The sequence below is a fragment of the Suillus fuscotomentosus genome (genome assembly GCF_016647785.1).
Source record: "Suillus fuscotomentosus strain FC203 chromosome Unknown F5891scaffold_458, whole genome shotgun sequence".
NCBI classification, from domain to species: Eukaryota; Fungi; Basidiomycota; class Agaricomycetes; order Boletales; family Suillaceae; genus Suillus; species Suillus fuscotomentosus.
In genome coordinates, this window is record NW_024539970.1 from 1 (window position 1) to 23,336 (window position 23,336).

At 47.6% G+C, this 23,336-nt stretch overlaps 1 protein-coding gene across 1 annotated transcript; it reads right to left on the minus strand.

Moving 5' to 3' along the window:
- Positions 1 to 13: 13 nt before the first annotated feature.
- On the minus strand, positions 14 to 937 carry F5891DRAFT_1179028 (serine dehydratase beta chain-domain-containing protein; the record flags this gene model as incomplete). The annotated part of the gene is made up of 4 exons (XM_041365808.1): positions 583 to 937; positions 426 to 514; positions 351 to 373; positions 14 to 135 (listed from the first exon to the last, which is right to left on the minus strand). Coding segments are annotated over exons 1-4 (459 nt in total), but the record flags the coding sequence as incomplete, so codon positions are not given.
- Positions 938 to 23,336: the final 22,399 nt, after the last annotated feature.

Below are 23,336 nucleotides of genomic sequence, written 5' to 3' on the forward strand. Positions count from 1 at the left end.
ATGCGGCGAATACCTCCAAGATGAAGAATTCTATTTGTGAGTATAGCTTCGTAACGGGAAGAGATTGTTCCCGTGTCAATGGTTTCAGGGTCTGAACCTTCAAGCCCGAGGAGGACCGCTTGTGGAGTGTGATGCCTGCAGAAATGGGATTCCAATGGTAAACAGCAAGAAATTGACATCATGGAGGGGTGGAATAATATATTCACCCTTTTCCTATGTGAAGAGAGCTATCGATTAGCGAACAGAACTCGGAAATCCCAATATTTACCCGTAGCAGCCAGTGATCCATAGCTATCATGCGGACCTCCACTGTCAGCTTGATGCAGAAAGAATCATGCTCTTGCACTCACAGGACTATTTTCACAGTTTTAACCTTCCAAAACAAGTTCATTCGAACGTATGAGGTGGAGAGCGGAAGCACGTACCTTCTCCAGCACTTGCAATTCCTGCAGGTCAGCAATAAAAATCTTGCCAGCGCGCATGGGCCCAACTGTGTGAGAGCTACTTGGGCCCACTGAACAAGCAAATCATCCATTCAGTCTCATGTTCACGCACTCAAAACGCAATGATACAAGGACTCACCACCGATGCTGAACAAATCGAATGTGGAAATGACAGCATGACCTGGTTTTACTTTTTCCGTTTCTACGAGAGTAGTGTCATCTCTTGCCTGACTTGATGTTAAAGTGTTTGTAGGATATTGTGAGGCTACCGAGTGGGATATCTTTCTGTTCCTGCCCACTGGAACAAGTCGACGAAAGTGCGGCGGTCGCGCACGAAACGCAGTGCGGATTGTTGAAGAGATCATTATGAATAGAGGAAAAGAGCTGAGAGGACTAAACGGTCTACGTATGCCTGTCGTTCTATGCTGTTATGATTCAGCTCAGCTGAACCTGCCAGCGAAAGAAAAACTAAAGGTCAATTGAGTCAAACTTGGAAAGGTTCAAGGTTCATCTTTTGGTATTACACGGCAAACCCTGTAATTTGTAATCCGAATATAGTGCAAAAAGGATAACTCGGGTGTACGTCAGACATAAAGCTTGGGTATTCTGAGCCAATTTCGTACAAAATCAAAATATATCATCTCGCATCACTTTCTAAATGTCATTTCAGTGTCGCGAGAAAAATGTTACTAAGAAATCGTACTAATATCATGATTAGCTCATTTGGAGATCATCAACACGTCAGTTTTGGGTCATCAGTCGGATGTAATCCCACTTGTAAGGATGATATCTCGAGCTGCACGTCTATTGGATGTAAGCCTCACGAATTTACGACGTATTCACGATATATTCATAATAACTGCGCATGAAAACACTCATAAAATATTCGCAACGGTCAAAGACTCAAAGTACACGTGCCAGGATTCAGCTGGGCAAGTCAAAACAACAAGTCACATTAACCAAAGTATCAAATAACAATATTGTCAAGTTGAACCACAGCGCCAGTAAATCTACACTATATAACGCGACAAGTTAAACACGATGAAATATTTATTCCGAACCAACTGATACCAAAGGGTCGGGGTGAAAAAGCATCGCGTGAGCACAGAACTCGGTCCATATGTGATCTAGTAAGTTTTCCCCAATTTGATCTCCACCCAAATTGTCAGCGTCAAGCCAATGTTCAATGAACTGTCCCTCGAGGGGAATCCTTGGGTCCCACATTGGCCACTGGCCGCGTGGAAAATCTGGGCAAGCACCTACAAAGGCCAGCCAGAACGCATCACGGCCCCATGTCCAATGCTGCGATGCTGCCGGTATGGTGACCAGCCAATGCTGAATCTTCTCTGACAGCTGCAACCAATGAAAGGAATCCACGGGATTGAATTTCGACGGCAACGGGAGGAACGGTATGGGTATATCGACATCGACATTGTTGTAAGATAGTTCGTGTCCCTTTTCGCTCGAATCAAGGGCCTAGAATTTTTAGATTGATCCCGACATGAGAAAGTTGCCCACTTACATCGTCAAAAGTCGAGGAACATTCGGAATAGGGATATCCGTCCAAAGTGAGAGCTTCCACGACAGGAGTCATATATGGTCTATACTCCTCTGCGATTGAAACTGATATTTGGATTGGCTAAAAAGGTTTATCAGGAATTATTTCGAAGGGGAAGGAAGGAGAAGTACAACGACACCGCGAATAAGGTGTCTCGGAAGATCACCTGAAAAACATATTCCGATGCACAAAGGTTGCAACGACACATCTTCTGTATTCCGCGTGCGGATCGGTGGGTAGAACGTTGAAGTTTGAACTGTGTAGGATGGTGCAGTATTAGTACAGGTGGTTGGAAAATGGCACTGATCCATATTATCGACAATTTGCAGGTTGATTGGTCGTTGAGCGTTGAGTGAATGTTGAACGTTTGGTGACCGTCACAACTGTGACTCGAAGCAGACACGTGATCAATTGGACTTATCATTTTGGCAAGTCTCGACCAGCAGCCAGCGCTGTCAATATCAATATGGGTGAATCACAACTTGTTGATGGGACAGGTGAGTACTTTTAAGAGTCATTGAGTTATTAAAATTCTTGTATTTATAGTTTTACAATACTGTAATCCAGCGCGGACTTCTGTCGTCTGCACAGTCTGCCCTCAGCTCAAGGGTAAATTGCGGACGATGATGCGCAGACATATCCAAAGTCACTGCAACACTGCCGTGCATATCCGACACCTATTAATGAAGCGTTCTGGGAGAATATCGGTGTCCAAAAACCCCTTCCCTCCAGAATCTCGACGACCCACACAGACGACCGACTGTGAATCCGATATTGACTCGGACGCCTCTGACATGGTTGCTGACTGTCACGACGACGCTTACAACAAACCGACAACATCTATCTCTGCACCTGTCGAAGAAGAAATGCCGCTGTCTACGCTGTGGGACATTGCATTAGACCACCATGTATACGAGATCGGTGGTGGGCGAGAGCTTTTCAACGAACTTGAAGCTTCGCTACTCGAGGGCGATAAGATCATCGCAACGCCCATAGCTGCTCTCGAAGACGAGATTGGAATGCAAGATGACGATTATTTTGGCATTGAACTACTGGGTAAGTTTTTAGCATTACTGTGTTCATTCGTGCTATTGACGCAATCATAGACGAAATTCCTGTGGATTCTAGTACGAAGACAAAGGCAAATATGAAAGTTAATCCGGGCGACGCCTACTATCCTTGGTTGTCGAAGGCGGTAAGTGTATATTCTGACAGGATTCGAGGATGCTCATTGTGCTTCCAAAGCACTTCTTGACTGCGTTATTGTTTAGCTCTGCACGACTACCATTTTCGGATGTGCAGAAGAAAGCCGTACTCAGCTGGGCCAAGGAGCTGGGTGCCCATGATGTCCCGTCTCTCAAGGCTGTCAAGGAGTCAAACGAGCACATCTGTGAACTTGTCGGCAATCCAATGCGGAAAGTAACTTCAGCGTCCGGCAACGTTTTTTACATCAACGATATTTGGCATGCAATTGCAAAGGTAAACTACAAGCGCTCAGACTATCCTATGCTAACCATGTCATTTAGGACTACGCGAATCCACTCACCCGCTTTTCCATGCAAGATTATCCAGAGGATGGAGGAGATGGAATGTCGCAGGTTTTCAATGGACAGAAGATGCTGCTAGAACTGCCGTCACCTCCGGCGGCTCGTGTGGACGGCAAAATATATTTCGTCAACGAACTTCTGCAGGAATGCTCAGGAGGCTTTTTTGTCCCAGAACGCTTCTTCACTGCCTCGTATGCACCAGTGAATGGCAGGGACTCACAGGATTCGTGCCAGGAGAACAAAACATATGCTATGGGCCGTGCGGTACAATACACAGACGTATGTACTAACTCTGTCTCGTAGATATCATGACAGATACTGACAGGTTGAATAGGCCGGTTTCATCGTCAGTGATGAACAAGAGATCGTTCCGGTTTCAAACTTCAGACATTCCTTTGAGGATCTCGTGGACAAGCTTGCATGCGGGGTTACCAGTAAGTACATGTTTGAGCTACAGGCGACTCTACTTAGCATAATCCTAGTGTCATCTGAAAAATACCTGAAGCTCACACCACATCCTCTACGCGAAAAGTCAAAGGGCCGGATGGTCTATTCAGTCCCTCTCATTATATTCATGGACGACGTTTCCGGAAATGTTTCAAAGCAGTGGAATAAACATCACGCGATTTACATGTCGAATGCTAACCTACCACGTGAGATGCTGGAGAAAGAGTTTTGTGTTCGATTCGTAACATCATCACCACACGCTGCGCCGATGGAATTGATGCATGCGATGAAGGAGTCTATCAGGTGCGTTCTATGCTTCTATGCTGCCCACATTTAGTCAACTCAAGCATTGATTAGCGCAGCCGCAGACTCAGGAATCTTTGCGTGGGACTGCAAATTTGACGAGGAGGTCATGCTCGTTCCTGAAGGTTTATTTCTTGCGGGGGACAATCCAATGCAGGCCGAGGAATGCAGCCACGCAGGGCTGAATTGTAATTACTTTTGCAGGACTTGTCATGTTGGCGGGACAAAGGAATACAAAGAGTCTGAGGCTGGATATGTTAGTCTTTTTACGGTGTGTTATTCAATATGAACACTATAGATTGATCTTAAGAGTGAGACAGGAAGGAACACCCCGAACACCCGAAGAAACGACATCACAGGTCCTCAAGCAGTTCGAGACCGCATTATGTTCAGGAGCCACAGGGAAGGTTGTGGCCGCCGTATCAACCACTGGAATCCGGGACTCTACTTCATCTTCCATCATCAATACGCTTGTTGAAATGGGCAAGAAGCTACGAAAACGAGATGTAGGACAGCCAGCATTACCGGAATCTGAAGTTCGTGCAAAGCTGGAGGAAGAGCTTTTGGATATATTGCAAGGTAGGACACACCGGGACGCAATCAATCCCCTTCTAGGGATGAATAGTGAGCGTTCTCAGATTTTGATGCGGGTTGTTGAATTCACACTGGTACATAGATATAAATGTTCACATGGATACTCCTACTGAGATCCTTCACACGGTTCTACTCGGCGTTGTGAAATACTTTTGGGGACAGACTGCGTTTGTGCTCGAGAAAGCTAAACTACTCACTCGTTTTCAGACACGTCTCGACTCACTGGATAGAGATGGCCTGAATGCGCCGTCCCTGAATGCCGACTACATTTGCCACTATAAAGGAGGCTTAATCGGAAAGCACTTCAAGAGTCTCGCGCAAGTTATGCCGTTTGTCGTCTACGATCTCGTTCCGAAAAGTGTTCTTGATGGATGGACCTTAATTGGAGAGTTAGTCGTTCTCATTTGGCATACGAAAATCGACAACACCGAACACTACTTGGCAAAGCTAGCTCGAACGATAAGCGATTTTCTCAATGTGACTGCGCAGTGCGCACCCAGTATCTTGATCAGCAAACCGAAATTCCATTTTTTAGTTCACCTCCCAGCTTACATTCGACGTTTTGGACCTGCTATTATTTTTTCGACTGAGCGTTATGAGTCGTTTAATCATGTATTCCGTCTTACATGCATTTACAACAATCGACGAGCTCCAAGTCGCGACACGTGCATGACATTTGTTCGCAACGACACTGCCAAGCACATCGCTACTGGCGGTTATTGGTATGACACCCATACAGAACAATGGGTTCATGGTGGCCCACAGGTTCTCACCTACCTTGAACACCATCCTGAACAAGCTCGTCTGCTTGGAATTCCTGACCAAAAACTAGCTGATCCAGGTATGGCAAATCCTGCAATTCATTCACAGACTGACAGTGCTATGATAGGCACAGGGAGAATTATAGTGACTGACCAGTCTAAGCACGAAGCCGTTCTGTGGCAAGCGACGCGCTGCGCAGACATATTCAAGAAGAACGGTCTCAAAAGTCCTCCTTCTTCCGAGTACTACCAGGGAACTTCGGTAGTGACTAGTGAGCATGAAACTTCGCAATTGGGTGGGCATGTCATATTTCGAGACGCGCTTGAGAAGGTGCGTCTTTCCCCACTATGTCACTTCTAGTTTACTTACTATCAAACAGACTCGTATTGGACGCATCCGTGAGATATTAATTGCAACAGCGCCTGGGCACTCTGTCGCATTTGTTGCTCTTCAGACATTTTCCTTCATGCCTGCACGCCACCCTTTGCTCCATCTGCCATGTCTCCTCCTCACTGACGAGGAACTCATTGTGTCAGGAACGGTGAGCCTTACTACGTCTTATTTTTGTTGCATTCAATTCAAGTCGCATTTTAGGATATCATATGTATCGCCAATGTTCAGCACAATTGTCTCGATGCAAAATGCACAGAGTTAACTACCAAGCATCTGTGGCAAGAGCGGACCCAAACTGACCGAACAGCAAGTGTCGTGAAACACCAAATATCGCCACAGTATCTCCTTAACATGTTCTCCATCCATAACTACCAGCATCTCTGTTCTCTTCTCCCGGAATCCCTCTCCGAGACACCATTGCGCGTTTCAGATCCTGGAGCTGTCCGAAGAGCTGCTGTGAGACAAATGCAGGGAAAGAGGCTGGCGAAAAAGCTCGGAGGCGAGGCAGTGAGCGTGCCCCAAGATGACGATGGTGTCCGTCCTGCGTTTGATTGCGCAGCTAAGAAACAGCCCAAGACCACATCCAGGAAGCAAGTGAAGTCTACGAATTCGACGAAGCAGCAGCAGCCTGTCGAGGCATCCATGTCAAATGCCCCAGATATTCTGCACCGCCCCCTTCAACCGCATCCTCATTTTCATCAACCTGCCGCTCAGCAATACACTGCACATCTCCCCAATCCCCCTCAAGCACCTGGTCATTCAAGTTCATCATTCCCTCAATCCTCAGTACACCAATGGCGTCTCCCGCCGCCAGGGTTTGCGCCACCCCCAGAAATGTCTCATTGGGCATCTCAGGTGCCTTCCTTTTCAATATCTTCCGGCCATAGTCAGTTTTCATCTCTAACCCACCCTGCTCCACCCATTCAAGTACCCGCGCATAATCCCCTGTATTCTACAGCCTTCGAAGCTAACTCACATCAGTTACATCCTTATCATTTCCCCCAACCTTATGACACTTCTCGTCAATATTTTCACCCCTAGTGATTTTTAATATCATTTTTGATTTGATGACATGGTCAGTCGCACATTGCACACCTTTGGTTAAGTTCGAAGTCAACATGTCTAACAAACCCCGAGTGGATGGGTCAGCCCCGACCCGCGGAATCCTCCAGGTATCCCCGAAGCTCACCCAAGCTGCTGACGAGGACATGATATACTTTCAATACGAAGGTAAGCTTCACTCTTACTACAATGACACAGCGGTTTAACTGATCTATCTCTACCTTCGAAGTCAACATGTCTAACAAACCCCGAGTGGATGGGTCAGCCCCGACCCGCGGAATCCTCCAGGTATCCCCGAAGAAGCTCACCCAAGCTGCCGACGAGGACATGATATACTTTCAATACGAAGGTAAGCTTCACTCTTACTACAATGACACAGCGGTCTAACTGATCTATCTCTACCTTCGAAGTCAACATGTCTAACAAACCCCGAGTGGATGGGTCAGCCCCGACCCGCGGAATCCTCCAGGTATCCCTGAAGAAGCTCACGGCAGATCCAATAGATATTGAGCTTTCTGCTCACTGTCGAATTGTAGTGGTTTGCAAGCATTTATTGACAGAAAACAGACCAAGCAGACTCCTCAGGTCCTGACAGCGATTAATGTCCCGCAGCTAATCATCCGCCAGGCACCAATCTGTGCGTCACGCTTTTATCAGTAGTAGGAATGCACATTTTTAATAGCATAATCCAGATCATCGCTCGACTCTGAGTACTTGAATTGTGGCTGAACTTAGCTCATGTGCGTGGGAAGTTTTGTTGGAAATGTTGAAGCGCAACTTGAACGTGTTCACCGGGTGTTCACTGAGAACTCAAGGAAGGACCTCCCAAGATGATGCTCAATCGCTTTCCACTTCGCTCAACATCTGGGGGCTCCCAGAGAGCAAATAGCATCGGTCCTGGACCACGAGTGCAGGGCTTGGCCCCACCCCGGGATGGTAGACATCGTGCTCGCTCACTGCTTGGGTCTGACGCGGGACTCTCGACCCACTCTGCTCCTGTTGTTCGCAGGCAGCCTACCAGCTCAGGCTCTCAATCACAGTCTTTGAATCCTCTTCCAGATGCCTCAATTGTTCTGACCGGTCCTTCACGCCCAGGTTCTCCAAGTGGATCGTCTGATCTCAATGCGCCTATTAGCGCAGGCGTTCGGCGTCGGAGGGATTCCAGCACCAATGCAGCCTGTCTCACTCCAAGACGCACCAAGCGACTCAAAACATATGCACAACAGCTTGCTACTGAACGTGGAATACCTTTGAAGAAGTTGCTGGCATTTATCGAGGTACGATCTATTCTACCTTCCTTTATTATTTTGATTAAGTTTCATCTTAATTTCACCAAGAATGGTGATTTGTTCGTCATGCTTCTAGAATTAAGGGCTGGTCAGCTTGAACGAGAAGAAGGGATCGAAATAAATACTTTACAAGAACTCGAGAAACTACTGACTTCTAAGGATTTCGAGGTGCGACTGATTGATTGTTCTCATCTATTCCATAACTGACTATTTGCAGAGTGCACTGAAGAGCCGCCTTACCGCATGTATGCTATCTCCAAACCTGACTGCTTATATCACTGATACGCATCAACATGTGATGGTAGTTCGGATTTACTTCTTATTGCCTTAAATGCTCATTGTTCATACCGCAGGAGTTTATCCAAGCGCACAATGATCTTTTCAAGATCGCTGAGGGACTCTTTGAAGACGCTGAGTTGCGCTCACAACTCGGCAGATTGGTCACACGGCTTTTGTCAACCATCCGTGGCCAAATCAAAAGCACAGTACGTATTTTCTCAATGAATGAAGATAGAAAGTGTTCACAGCGATCATTCTATCCGCAGCTTACCATGTCAGTCAGCAAGAGATTGAGTATCATGGATGCCCTCAAACCGCTTATACATAGTGGCATGGAGGTTGACTCCTCGCATTGGACTAGATTTGCATTTTTGGTGGGTTTCTTCAGGCATCCAGATTGTTTTTACTGAATTTGAGACAGCGCCGTTGTCTTCGCATCTTCCTGATCGGTGTTTGTGATCATGAAAAGCTCACCCTCAAGGAAGCCTTCTCCCCCTACCTCATCCCCTCGCTCCATCAAGATCTTGTAGAGCATATTGAGAAAACGCTCAATGTTGATATGGTTCAGTTGGCGGATGAATTTTCGGAGTATCACCCAGGCCAGGGATCTGCGGATCAAGAAGAACGCTCTGGTGCCTATGAAAGCCTCAACGATCCTACCAGCCATGATGCGAGCTCCACCGCAGCGGCAGTCACCAACAATCTGGTTGACGAAGAGGACCGCCAGGCTGATCCAACTGCAATCGAAGGTCCCTTTACAGATGCGGATGCGAATGAAATCCCTGACGAGTCTTTTGGTACTCCTGATTGTGCGACATCTGGCTTTGGACTCGACGGTGGCTTCAAAAAATGGAACAAACAAAAATTTTGGAACTATGTTGATGCAATGCTGGAGCAGCTTTGCAAAAGTGCGCGTGAGCAATCAGGAGGTCAGACTGCTGGGTATGAAGATGCGTACCGCAAGTACGTGATATCTCTGTACACCGTTTATTCACCTTACTGACTAATGAATAGGGCAATGGTCGAGTTTCTCCAGCTCGACCTGCAGGAGTTCCCTGGTCGCCGCAAGGCTCTATCTCTTGTGAAAGGTTCACAGCCTGTATGGCAGGAAACAATTCAGAAAAAGTTGTTATGGTAAAGTTTGCGCGCTCATTCATTCGTAGTCCTCATTTAATTATAATCAATTAATCATTATATAAATTGTCTACTTTCGTTGAATGCATGGTGTCTCGTCATGTTTTGTATACGAGTCTGAGTACCACCGTGGTGCATTACTGGCCGATCACCGAGAGAGATATCCGCCATGTATAGCGGATGTATCATGACATTCGTCATTCATACCTACTTGGACATGCTGCCTCAGATATGCAGGTGAAAACATAATCTGTATGTCTCAATCAATACACCTCATTTACATCTGCGGGCGACCATTAAACTGACAATTTCCATAGATACGAACATCTTATCTTAGGACAGATATCACCTAAATAATTAATTTATATCCTACAGAAGTCGCACAGAGACCGGGCAATCAAATATTTTTGAACATAATCGCATATATATTTATGATTTACGTGGTATGTCGCGCGAAAACCCTATGGATGATGCGTGTGAGATATTGGATATATAATTTCTATTTTTGACACCAGATTTACAAAATGGTGGGTTTGCCGTGTATCTTATACTAGACATCCTAGAAAGGAAGGTGCTGTATTCACGGATCAATGCTGTTCCAAAATTAGATTCGTTCGACTGTCTTCCTTCCATTTGGCTTCAAGCCTAGGGGAGAATAGTGCTTTTCAGACCTGGCAGAACATCAGCCTGGGTTTGTCTACGGTTTTACAGGTCTCATAGAAAACAACACATTTTCTGCTGCTTTAAGTTAAACGAATTTGCAGACTCCGAGTACTTATCGATCGCACGTGCCTTTCGAGCAGAAATACATTAGCAAGTGTGTATTCGTACGCCGTCACAGTGGGCCTGACCTTCATTCTCAGAGGATGGGTTATATAATAACGCCGGAAGGCACCAAGGTACGTTTAATCTGCGTGAACTCGGCCGTCTCTTACACAGGAACCAGCTTGATTTCAATTCTAATAGTGCAGTCTAGGCGGTTCTCGATAAGGAGGAGCGACTCCGTGGTCCAATGAACTGCCATAACCTACTTACCCACCATGTGACAAAGGTACGCCGTCATCAACAACGAGGGAAGCAATGTCTAACTTAACGAAGCTCGATTCATTGCAATGTGTCACTCCATACTGATATAACTTATAAGCCGTGTTCTCCGAGTCTCCACGCTCCTTGTAACCATCTTTTCCTGTCTGTTCGTCTCCATTTCCTCTCTCCCTTTCCTCATGCTACATTCTTAATATGCTTTTATACCGGCCCCGTTACCAGCGCACAGGGCCCCCTACCTGTTTCAACTCCGAATAGTTATAGACCTCGCCAACTCACTCTATGTTCCGGGCGTCTCCTATATCTCCCCGAGTGCTATTTAGCATCTCCTTGCACGCAGCCGGGTATTGAGTAAGCTCTTCATATCAACACTATCACCGTAGACAAAGCGTCAATAACTCATTTACTGGTTCAGCTCGATCGTAGCAACCCTCATCGCACACCGCTGGTGGTTGTATACCCCACTCTGGCCCATCTTCCGTTCCTCCAGGACCATCTCAACGCCTCGATCAACAAACCAGCTCGGAAAGGCAAGCGCAGACTCCCAGAGGACCCGCCCGTCACTGTCCTTACCACTCTTTCCCCCCAAAAAATAACATATACGCGTGTGTGCTATCCAAGAGACACTCCCTCCTCTCCTTCTCCTCTCTACCACTGTGCCACTCGCATGCACCAGAGGGCGTCTTCCGTATCTTCAGAAACTCACCCAGTCCGTACAACCGAGAGTCCTGCACGCTCAGTGGGAGATTTGAACTTCTTCTTCCAGCCTTCTTTACGTCTTCTATCAAGCATCCAGCACTGCTCCCCTAGAAAAAGATCGAATCCTGGCGGCAGCTTGGTGAGTCTTTATTGAAGGCACTCACTATCACGCTGGCGCACGGCGTATTTGACAGGTTCTACTGGTTTTGATGAGCCGGTAGCTAGGGCGTATCGTGTATGAGGTAGGAGGCGCTTTTGAGGCGACCAGCGCATACCCCGACTCAGTAGCATCATAACGCGCGCTTTCCAAAGGTCATGTACTAAGTGAATTGAACGCACGTCTCAAACGAGAACGTGCGCCACACTTCGTTTCCTGCCATGCTAATGGTTTGCAAAGACAAGCAAGCTGCATAGCCCGTTTTACAGCCGCGGAATCATGTGGTAACCCTAGGCTGTGTATCTTAAAATGACATCTGATGCTCACATCCACATTTTTAGCGAAATGGTTTGATCGGGGAACACACCCTAGATGTAGGAACTTTGCGGACAGAGGTTTTATAACACTATCCGTAATGTTACTTATCAGGCACGAAGCAAACCTCAGCTCCACGGCATAGTATGCTCACGGTAAGCAACGGGCAATCCGTGGCAAGTATGAGAACATACTTGCATGCGATTGTCACACTTTTGATGGTTGCGAACATGCGACTGCCCGGGAGATCTCCGCCGTTTTATTCCATAAGTCACGATCTGGTGCACGTGGTCAATGAAACATTGACTTGCCCATTTCTGCCCTCACTCCAATTGGTGCCTCGAAATTTTGATGTGAGCTTGACAGTTTACTGACAACAGATACAATAAGGATGATGAATATTATTAGCCTGGGCTCGCCCACAAAATCAACGTTAATCCATCAATATTTGAAGTACATACATACTTTGCATAACAATGAAACACCGCTGACAGGCCTGTCTTGATGGCCGCCGTCGACTCTGGATGTTTGCATGTTCTACGCTGCACGATATCAAGTTATGGAGCTCCTGGACGGCAGGGATAGATGATCCGGCGAATCGGATAGTGTTATAAAGGTGCCAACACCGATCAAGGAAGGGTTCACGCGCACGCCGGGGTATGTATCATCACGATGACCACTAACTTGAAGTTTTCACGGTGCAGATCATAGTACTAGTGAAGACGTGCAATCGTCTACAACATTGAAATTCCTGACCGGTGTCTGCTGGAATGTTGAGATTGGGCGTAAACAGCTTTGTAGATCATGATTATCCTTGGATAGTTCTGTGTTTTTGGTGAATGGAGTCCGGGGATTTCGGGCTGGAGCTGGTCGACAACACGAATTGGTACTAATTAGTCTGACAGATCTGACTCAATAATTCATTAATATTGATTGTGTGTCCATGTCACTGTGTGGTTGCTGGACAGCCACTAAATTTGAGCTTCGAGCCTTCGACGTGACTTCCTTCAAATTTCCTACAGCCGCGAGCTTGACATCCAACACCGTGAGCGACGGTCCAGAACACGGACTTGCGAGAAAAAAACGATCTTATTGCAACCAGACTTTGAACTGGTATGTACATGAATGTGATAATCACAGGCCGCCATAACTCAATTTCACACTTTCAATTCTTAGGACGGATCGTTGAATCGTGCACAGCGCTTGTACGGCGACTGGGGCTCACTTGCCATAATATCATCTCAGGCTTCGCTTGGCTCCCTAGTTTTGTTCAAAGTTTTCGTTGTTGGGCAATATCACGAAAGCTTGACCTGCTACAACTTGCTACGATGTCTACTCCAGTTGCTACTGCCACGCCCTCCCGCGAACGAAGCTCGACTTCACAGTCGGCATCATCTCCAATGACAATGAGACCTCAGGCATCCTCTTCCGCTGCTTCAGTTGCGGCCTCTACATTGGGTCAAACTGCCAACACCACCACATACCCTATTACTCTCGAAACACTCCTTGCCACGCACGCCAGCGCACCAAATCCAATACTCGCTGCATTGGATCAAGTTCTGTCAGAACGCAACGTCCTCTCAACTCAAAATACACAGCTTTGGAAACTTATTGAGAAGCAACGTGCCGCATACAACCAGGTGCTCAAGGAAATTGAACGTGTCCGTAGTGAACGAGATACCTACAAGACTCGCTTACAAGCAGCAGGAATGGGCACTGAGCTGGCAAAGAAGGAAAAGGATCGCGAGAAGGACAAAGCCAGGAGTCTGAGGTCGTCAGAATCCAATGCTACGATGTCGAGTATGTCTGTCAATGGGTCTAGCGACTTGCGATCAAGGATGGTTCGCAACCAATTGGATGCCACATGTAAGTTATTATTTCATTACGTGCTGGTCACGTTTCTGAATCCTGCCTTCCCAGCATCACCGTCTCGTAACGACGACCGCCCCGTTACTCCACCTTGCCTCCCAGAAACTAACACTCGTGATTCCGATCTCCAAACGCCTCAAACGCCTCAAACCACAATGTCTACGCGTCCATTCAACTCTCCTTTGGTCGTACCTCCTCGAGGTATCTCACTATCACTTGCTGCCGCATCTGCTGCTACTTCCTCGAGTGGGGCCACCTCGCCAGGCTCAACTTCACAATCAAGTATTGACCTAGATAGGCCTCCAGTACCGCGTACAACCGACTCACGACCTCCCTCGCAGCAACCCTCTGCACCACCACCATCTCTCCAGTCTGTTCACCTGCCACCTCCTGTCTCCCTTCGACCAGCCCATCCACTTACCGCTACACTCCAGCCCCCTACATCATCCATCAATACTCTCATCGTCATTCATGGTTCAGCTGTGTCTCCCAACGGCTCAGCCATATCTCCCACCAATATCTCAAGCACTGCATCTCAGACAGGCTTGCTCAGCCCAACGGTTGATAACTCACAGCAACCATCACAGGCGTCCCGAATATCTTCTGTTTCACTCCCAGATGAGGCGAAGCTTTATATTACCAACTTGGGTGAGAGTCCATTGCCAAGTCCATCTATGTGCCAGCATATGGCTGGGTTTAGCGATGATATGCAGTGTCATGCTGGACAGGAGTCTCTTACGCCGCGGACGGAATCTCCCACGATCATGCTGACAAAGGAGCAAAGGGATGAGGTGGGAGAGTTCCTAGATATGGATGATGATGAACGTGAAGATGAGACGATAGCAAAACACTCAAATTCGAAGAACAAGCCTCATGCAGCAGTAGAAGATTTTCCAATGCCTCCCTCGCACGGCGCTATTCACATTCCTTCATCTCATGTGCAACCCTTGGATCCTGCATTAATGCTCACGCCGACACAGTCAAACCCACAGCCATCTGCAGCGGCAAGTACGCCTTCGCGAGCGCACTGGCAGCCGCATCGGGAGCTGCTACAATCCGACAATGCTTCTGTTCTTATCCCTGAATCTCCTCTACCTACTTCCTACTTGTCGCCGATAAATCCGACTTCATCCGGTACCAGCGCAACGTTCCGTGCGCTTCCCCTGTTACCAGACGACCTCGTGACGACGCGGGTCGCTGTCTCGCACTCGTCTGTAAAACCAAATGACCGTGGGAAGGAGGTTTTATCATTCGTCGTCGATGTACACCCGGGACATGGTAAAGAGCCATGGAAAGTGGAGAAGCTGTACTCGGATGTACTGACCCTCGATAATCGCATGCGAGCTAGCGTTGGGAAGGGTATCGGGAAGAAGATGGCGATACTACCAGAGGGAAAGATTTGGAGAGACCATGCACCTGCGAAGTCCGATCAACGCAAGGTGAGTATAATATGCTCATAAGTGATAGTCATATCTATACACGATCGATGCCCAGGTCGCACTCGAGGTGTACCTCCAATCATTGGTCGATCTACCTGTGAAAAATAAGGATGAAATTATTGCCTTCTTCACTTCCGACATTGTTCGAGAGACCCATAAGCCCGTCATGCAGGCTGGACACAAGGAAGGATACCTGACGAAGCGGGGGAAGAACTTTGGTGGGTGGAAGTCACGATACTTTGTCCTCCAGGGACCGGTATTAGAGTATTATGAAAGCGTAAGCAACCTCCGTTTGTCATCATCCGCAGTCGTCTTATTGTCTCCCTTAGCGTGGAGGCGCCCATCTTGGCTCGATCGTGATTACCTCTGCGCAGATCGGGCGACAACAACGCACAGCTGACAATGATGACGAAAGAAATTATCGTCATGCTTTCCTCATCATCGAGGCAAAGAAAGCTCCAAATGGATCTCACTCGCGCCATGTCCTCTGTGCAGAAAGTGACGTGGAGCGTGATAGCTGGGTTGACATTCTTGTGCGATATGTATCTGGAACGTTCAACGAAGATCCTGCCACATCCATTTCCGCTTCCCCGAGTCCGATATCTATCAATGTTAACGTCCCTCCTGGGCAAGGACTTGGATCTGCGCAGCCAAGATCGAGCACGAGTTCCACTCAAGATGGTTCAGTATCTACGCCTAACGGAAAGCGTGCCATGCGGACAATGTCTAAGGACGATATCTTGCGCGGTGCCGCAGTCCCCATCAGCCAGCTTGTTCAAGACGGTACCAACGCGAAGCTCTTCCACTCTGCACCAGTTCCTGGGGTCAACCAGGATTCGCGCCCACACTCGGCTAGTCCCACCAAAGAACTTGATCCTTCGGCTCACCACGAGCGAGACCATTACACTGCAGAGGAGACTGCTCGGCGGATTTTGGAGCGAGGGCTGTCTTCTGGGAGCACAGAGCAGCTTTCAAACTCGTTGCCCACTTCCTCGCCGCTAGAGGGAAGCGGTGGAAATCTGTTGTATTTGAGAGCGAACTCTGAGCTTGGGCACTATTCGGACCTACAGCGTGGCTCTCACTCTAAGCTGGAACCATTTTCACCGGAGAACAAGTCAAGGGAGCAGCGACGTGATAGGAAGTCAGTCCACCCAGGATTATCTGCTATAGTTAGTCCTACCGCAGCAAACTTTAGTGATCGTGCACCATCACCCGAACCTAGCGTTACACCTCTAAAAGGTGATCGCGCGAAGATATCTGCTCCAATGAACGGAGCACCCATACCAGCAGGATACAAGTTTGGCGGCAAGGATCCTCTTTCCGAGAGTTTCGCATCTTCAAATGACAGACGAGAGAAGGCCAAGTCACGGTCCTTCTGGAACTTTGGACGGCCTGTGGACAAGGCGATAGTTCATATCCCCAGAGCTGTCTTTGGTGTGCCACTCGAAGAGTCCATCGAGGTCGCAGAGATTGCTCGTCTGCCTGCAGTAGTTTTCAGGTGTATCCAGTATCTGGAGGCAAAGAAGGCAGACCAAGAAGAGGGCATATACCGTCTCAGCGGGAGCTCAGCTGTTATCAAAGGGCTTAAAGATCGCTTCAATGCTGGTCAGTTATATGACACTCTGAGTTCCGAATGAATGTCTGACTTCTTGTTCGCAGAGGGGGACGTAGATCTTGTTGCGTCAGATGAATATTGGGATCCTCACGCCATCGCTGGGCTCTTGAAGAGTTTTTTGCGGGAGTTGCCTGCCAGTATACTGACACGCGAGTTGCATCTGAAATTCCTAGCAGTGATCGGTGAGTATCCTTATAATTTGTTGGCCTGCCTGTGCTGACATCTGTAGCAGACTTCGTCGACGCTCAGGAACGCATTCGAGAGCTATCTGACCTCATCGCCTCCTTGCCGATCGCCAACTATAGCCTATTGCGTGCTCTCACAGCCCATCTCATACTCATCGTTCAAAACTCGTCGGCGAACAAAATGACGATGCGCAACGTCGGCATTGTCTTCAGCCCTACTCTTGGGATCCCTGCGGGCGTGTTTAGTCTGATGCTAGGCGAGTTCAACCGCGTGTTCAATGTTGACTCTGAACAGGGTGATGAGGACAACGTTGAGGAGCTGAGTCGCAGGAATAGTCGACAGTATACGGACGCTGCTGCTGATCAGTTGTTGGGCTTGTCTGGAAGGACCTTGAATGGTATGCATTTGTCCAAGTTCATCTCCCATTCCTTACAATTATGTTTAGCTCCTTCCGACGAAACACCCTCTGACAGTGACAGCATTTCCCTTCATTATGAAAGCGGAAATGATACCACCGAGGATGCAACCATTGAGTCGAATTTAACTCAATCAAGTGCTCGCCTATCTTCAAGTCACCACCACCCACAAGACTCACAACAAAGTACCGATCATGTCTCGCTCCTCCGATCTGAAGGATCTTCGTTGGAGCAGCGGTCACGAGCATCTAATCTTGCCGCCAGTCGTGGCCTAAACATTGCGGTTGGCAAGAAAGGCAACAGACACAGTCGTATGATAGGCCTTCCCGCATCGGCCCGATTACCAGTTGATGCACCATCAGATGCATCATCCCCTATACATTCACCAATGCACACGGCCAGACATAGTTGACAACCTTACCCTTGTTAGTTTACCCTGCGTTCGAGATCAAGGCTTGTACTCTATTTACCTATCTCGATCGTGGTCATCTGTTTTCATCTATACCCGTCTCATATGTTTGGTCCGCCAGCTCGTTGATTTTTTCGTCGATACCCTGCTTCGAAATAGCTAGCGATCTGAAATGTCCAATGTATCATATATTCTTGGCTATTTGCGATTATTTGTAGCGTGTTAGCACTCGTTCACGTTTACGCGACGTGTCTGATTCTCACTCTACTCTCCCGGTCGTCGAATCTCCCGTGTGATGTACACTATGATTTTCTGAGCATGACCTTGGTTCGACTAAACATGTTTGAGCAGGATGGCTAACGAGCAAGCAAAGCAAATTCCGTTTTCCTTGTGCGTTCAAATGTTGTTATGATTTGAGTTGGTCAAACTTATGAAACCCCTGACTCCAGCTTTGTTTCTTTGCTGCACCAAATTGCCAATGTTCCAGTACACATTACGTCGTCCCGGGTCAACAAAAACACTCCTGCTTGCCGTTCTCCCTCTGGAATTCTTGCAAAATGGGTCGAAAACCTTCAGAATAACTATTCACCCTTACCTCGGGATACTACTACACACGTTCTCCGTCTTCTATTTCCTGAAGAGGACTCACACAGGAAGTATGACCTACAAGAAGCAAGGCTTTCACAGCTCCTGCCAGACTGCCTAGATACTTCCGCCTTTCCGCCTATCTCTACTGCCCGTTTGAAACAATGGAGTAAGCAGCAGAACTCAGGATGCCTCGGTCAGGAAATTTTTGCTTTACGATCATCAAATGCCGAGGTATCACACTGAATATTTGGTCTGAAAACTTCAGTTAACCAAAACGTAGTCATTCATTGGGCCAAAAAGTCTCCAGGATATCAACATACTGTTGGACGAGTTGGCATCTACCTCCGCGTTTTCTGACAAGACTCTCCACGCGGTCCATTCGCTGTCGCCACCTCGGTCTAAATCTGCTATTTTGCGGTCTTTATTCGAATCTCTTCCTGCCCTCGATGCTGCATATCTCACGCAGATCATTCTGAAAGATCTAAGACCCATCCTATACGCTCCCCCTGTTGCATCCACCAGCCGCGCTCTTCTTGACTACAACACTAATAGCAAGTCGGTGTTGACAAAGGAGCAGTTCATGAAGACTTGGGATCCAAGTGGCTCCATGTTGAAGATGTACAAAAAGCGTGCAAACATAACTGAAGCTGCCCTATGCTTTGAAGCTGGAGGTGCAATTTCACACCCGAGGCCGCGCTGGGGTATCCCCGTTGAGGTGCGCTCTTTGAAGTATGTGATAACTTGCCAGCTAACTCAAATCATCTGAAGATACCGAAATCTGCCAAGGGCCGGAGCCCGATGCATGCACTCAATGTTCTCGAGCCAAGTGACGCCATCTGGGCAGAAACCAAGTATGATGGCGAGCGTGCACAAATTCATGTAAGATTTGGCGGCCAAAGTGATCCACAAATCAAAATTTTCAGTAAGAGCAAGAGGGACTCTACGTTGGACCGCATTGCCGTACACCCGTATGTTTTTCTGCGTCTCGCAATACTCCTATCTCATGCTCTGAGCACCTCTTGGAAAGTATCATCATACAGGCTCTTGCCGGCTATAGCATGGGAGACATCATACTTGATGCGGAGATGGTTGCATATTCTGATGAGCGGCATAGAATAGAAGGTAATTCTACCCTTCACATACTGTGGCATCTACATAACCTGGATTCATTCCAGAATTTTGGCACATACGTGGCTTAATATCGCGCACTGCTGAGGGTGCCCGGGCGGGCGGATATCGAAAGAGTGAGACCCAGCATAATTCGCACACACAGCATGTATTTCTTTCGTGCTCGTGACTCTCAATTCACCCCACAGCCACAGAGACTCTTGCCCTTCACTTCATTCGAATTCAACAACGGCATCCACCTTGCATCTCGCACTCGTTTTCTTTGATGTCTTGCAGGTGGGCGCAGCTTCCATGTTGAATGCTCCATATTATATGCGCCGGTCACTACTTGAGAGTATCATCACCCCAGTTCCAGGGCGTTCTATGTTGGCCGAGCGGACAGTTATCATAGACAGACAAGTACAAGAGGCTGAAGGACAAAAGAGACTGAGGGAAACATGGGCCAAATGTATCACAGAACATGAGGAAGGGCTGGTACTCAAAGCTTCAGATAGCACCTATGGAGATTGGAAACTCCCTTGGGTCAAGGTAGGCCAACAATTCATCGACCTATGTATGGCATCTTAAGTTTTTTTGAAACATATGCATATAGTTGAAAAAGGATTATGTCCCTGGATATGGTGATACTATAGACCTTGTCGTAATTGCTGCTGCTTGGGAGAAAGACAGAGCTAGAGAGCTGAGAGGTATGTCTTCTCTACGGGACCTTGAAGTTGTGAAGATGAACCACGGCTGTTTAGTGTCGCCATCAACTCTAACTACATTCTACATTGCCGTCCTAAGCAACTCGTCACAAATCAATATCGATGTAAGTGCAGAAATCATCATTGTCATGCGGTTTAAAGTGCCTCTCTTAGCCTGGTTGCAAACCTCACTTTGTTGCATACTTCACTGCCTCATATGGTTTATCTCGCGAGCAGCTTGAGGAATTCAATTTCTGGATACGCGCAGATGCGGTTGATGGACCCAAGGTGATCTGTTTGTGCTAGGGCTTAGGATTATAATGAATACTGAACACCCAGCCGTCTATTGGTGAATTGTGCTACACGTACACTATGTCCCAAACGCTTCCAAGGCCATCTGTGTTCGTTCGAAACCCGATTCTGGTAGAGTTATGTGGCGCGGGGTTCACCAAGGCGCCACAGAGTAAGGTACGTTTTGTCCACACCTTGTAGTTGCAGTTCACATTTACGGATAATCTAGTACTACGAGCTCCGTTTTCCACGCATCACAAAACCATTCCGCCCGTCTGAGAGGTCCTACATGGAGTGCCTCACCCTCCGAGGCCTGCGGACTATAGCTCTCGAGACGGTTGGGCGAGAGGCCCATTATGCCGAGAAGTATAAGGACCTGGATGAGTGGGGCAGAAAGTTGTGGGGGAAGCTGGGAGACAAAACTGTCGAGGAACAAAGACGAGAGCTCAAAAGACAACGGTCCATTGCATGTTGGGAAGAGAAGCTGGAGACCATTGATCGTGAAAGGAGTAGGAAGAGAAGGAAACTTGAGGAGGATCTGGAGATGTCCCTATAGCCAGTTTATGTATTGCACAGATGCATTATCTACGGCGATCATATGTATCAATCGACTGAGCTTTGTCATATATACCGCTATACTTATGCTACGTTAAAACAAGTGTTGGACTTGGATATCTAACATATTTAAGCACGAATAGCCGCCGGCTCGGTATCGATTGTGTTCAGCCCGTCAAGCACTACCGTGACCATTGTATGAGGGCTCCAGTGAAAATTCCCTTGAATTCATTGTACATAAAACCTTTAATTCACACAGTAAGTACTCGTACATCGTACAGGCCCTCCAGCCCTGATCATAAGCAGATCTTCGAAACGTCATCAAATAACAATACCCGCCTTGTTCAAAATACCTTCTTCTATTGCTTTGATTTCTACATTTTCGATCATCAGCAACGCTCTACATACCACAAGGAAGGAACTCACGCATGGCCAAATGGAGACTGTGGAAGCGCGATAAAGCCAAATTACCTGTTCATCGAAATGAAACTGATGTGCCCGTAACAAGAACGACGCAGGATACCATTTGCGAACCACAAACCATCATGCCCGCAGTACCTCCACACTCCCGCAGATTGCCCTTCTTCGTCTAAACCCCAGACCCTGGTGATTTTTGATGCGATTTCATCTCCACAGATTCCGCGCATGAAGTCACGGGGATCGCTGTAACTACAAGAATTTACGAGTCCTGCTTGTCAAGGTGAATTATGATTATATCCCATAGCAAATACTATGATATCTGCCTGTAGCTCGGTGCCATCAGCAAATCGAAGGCCGTTTTCCGTGAAGGACTCAATTGCGGAATCGTTCCTGGTTTTAATATCCCCGTCGATGATAGGTCTACTCGCTCCGGTGTCTGGAAGCTGTCGAGACATCTTCGTTGTGCATCAGAGGTACGCCCACCGATGTAGTAGCCACCACCGCGCTCCAGATAAAGGGACATACTACCTGCTCCATGTATGCCAAAATTGGTCTAAAAGCCAACCTTAGCCAATCCATCTAGAATCGCCCTGCGATTGTGATTAATGCGTCTGGAAGTGAGCCTTCGAATCGTCCAACATACTTGTCTGCGGTCTCAGCAATCATAGGAACCATACGTTGATGCAGCCGCCTAACAACTGCCCAAGGTCGCGAGGTATTGTAAGTATCAGCCAGATGTTACGCCACCCGCAGACACGGCGGTATGTTACGACTTTGTCATGAACTCCTAATTAGGTCCTCATGTAATTCCCACGGCTACAATAGTACACTAATGATAGATCTGCGCTCAGCCAACGTAACTTGAAGTCATACTTCCTTCACATTTGCCATGGACGCTGTTGAAAAAGCCAACACAGCGAGACAAAAGCGATGGTAAGCTTCTTTCTGCAAGTTTCATTCGGTAAAATGTTGATTCATCACGCTGCAGGGTGAAAGACCGGAAAGTCGGTGAAGGTACATACGCTGTCGTGTACCAAGGTGAAGTAGCTCATGTGCCAGGCAACAAGCCTTTCTCTGACTCCTGTCAGGCCGAGAGGCATCAACAAGCCGCAAAGTCGCCATCAAGAAGATAAAAGTTGGTCAATTCAAAGATGGGCTCGACATGTCTGCTATTCGAGAGGTCAAATATCTACGAGAGCTTCACCACCAGAATGTTATCGAGGTCCGTCGCCAATACATCCTCACTTTCTTTGTGAGCACTGACCATCTTCCTTGCAGCTTTTGGACGTCTTCTCTTCAAAAACGAATCTTAACCTGGTGCTGGAATTCTTGGATAGCGACCTTGAGATGATAATCCAGGACCGGTCGCTCGTCTTCCTTCCTGCCGATATCAAAGCATGGATGGCGATGACCTTGCGCGGGCTGGAATTTTGCCATAGAAATTTTATGCTTCACCGAGTATGCTACAAGCCCCTCACAACCTTTCACCACTCATAGTATCTTAACAGGATCTGAAGCCCAACAACTTACTCATTGCATCGGATGGACAACTCAAAATAGCTGATTTCGGTCTAGCAAGAGATTTCGCAGACCCGGGGCATAAAATGACATGTCAAGTCATCACTCGGTGCGTACTTTCAAGTCGCTGGTTTGCTTTCGCTCCTCAACGCGCGCAGATGGTACCGACCACCAGAGCTGCTATTTGGCTGTC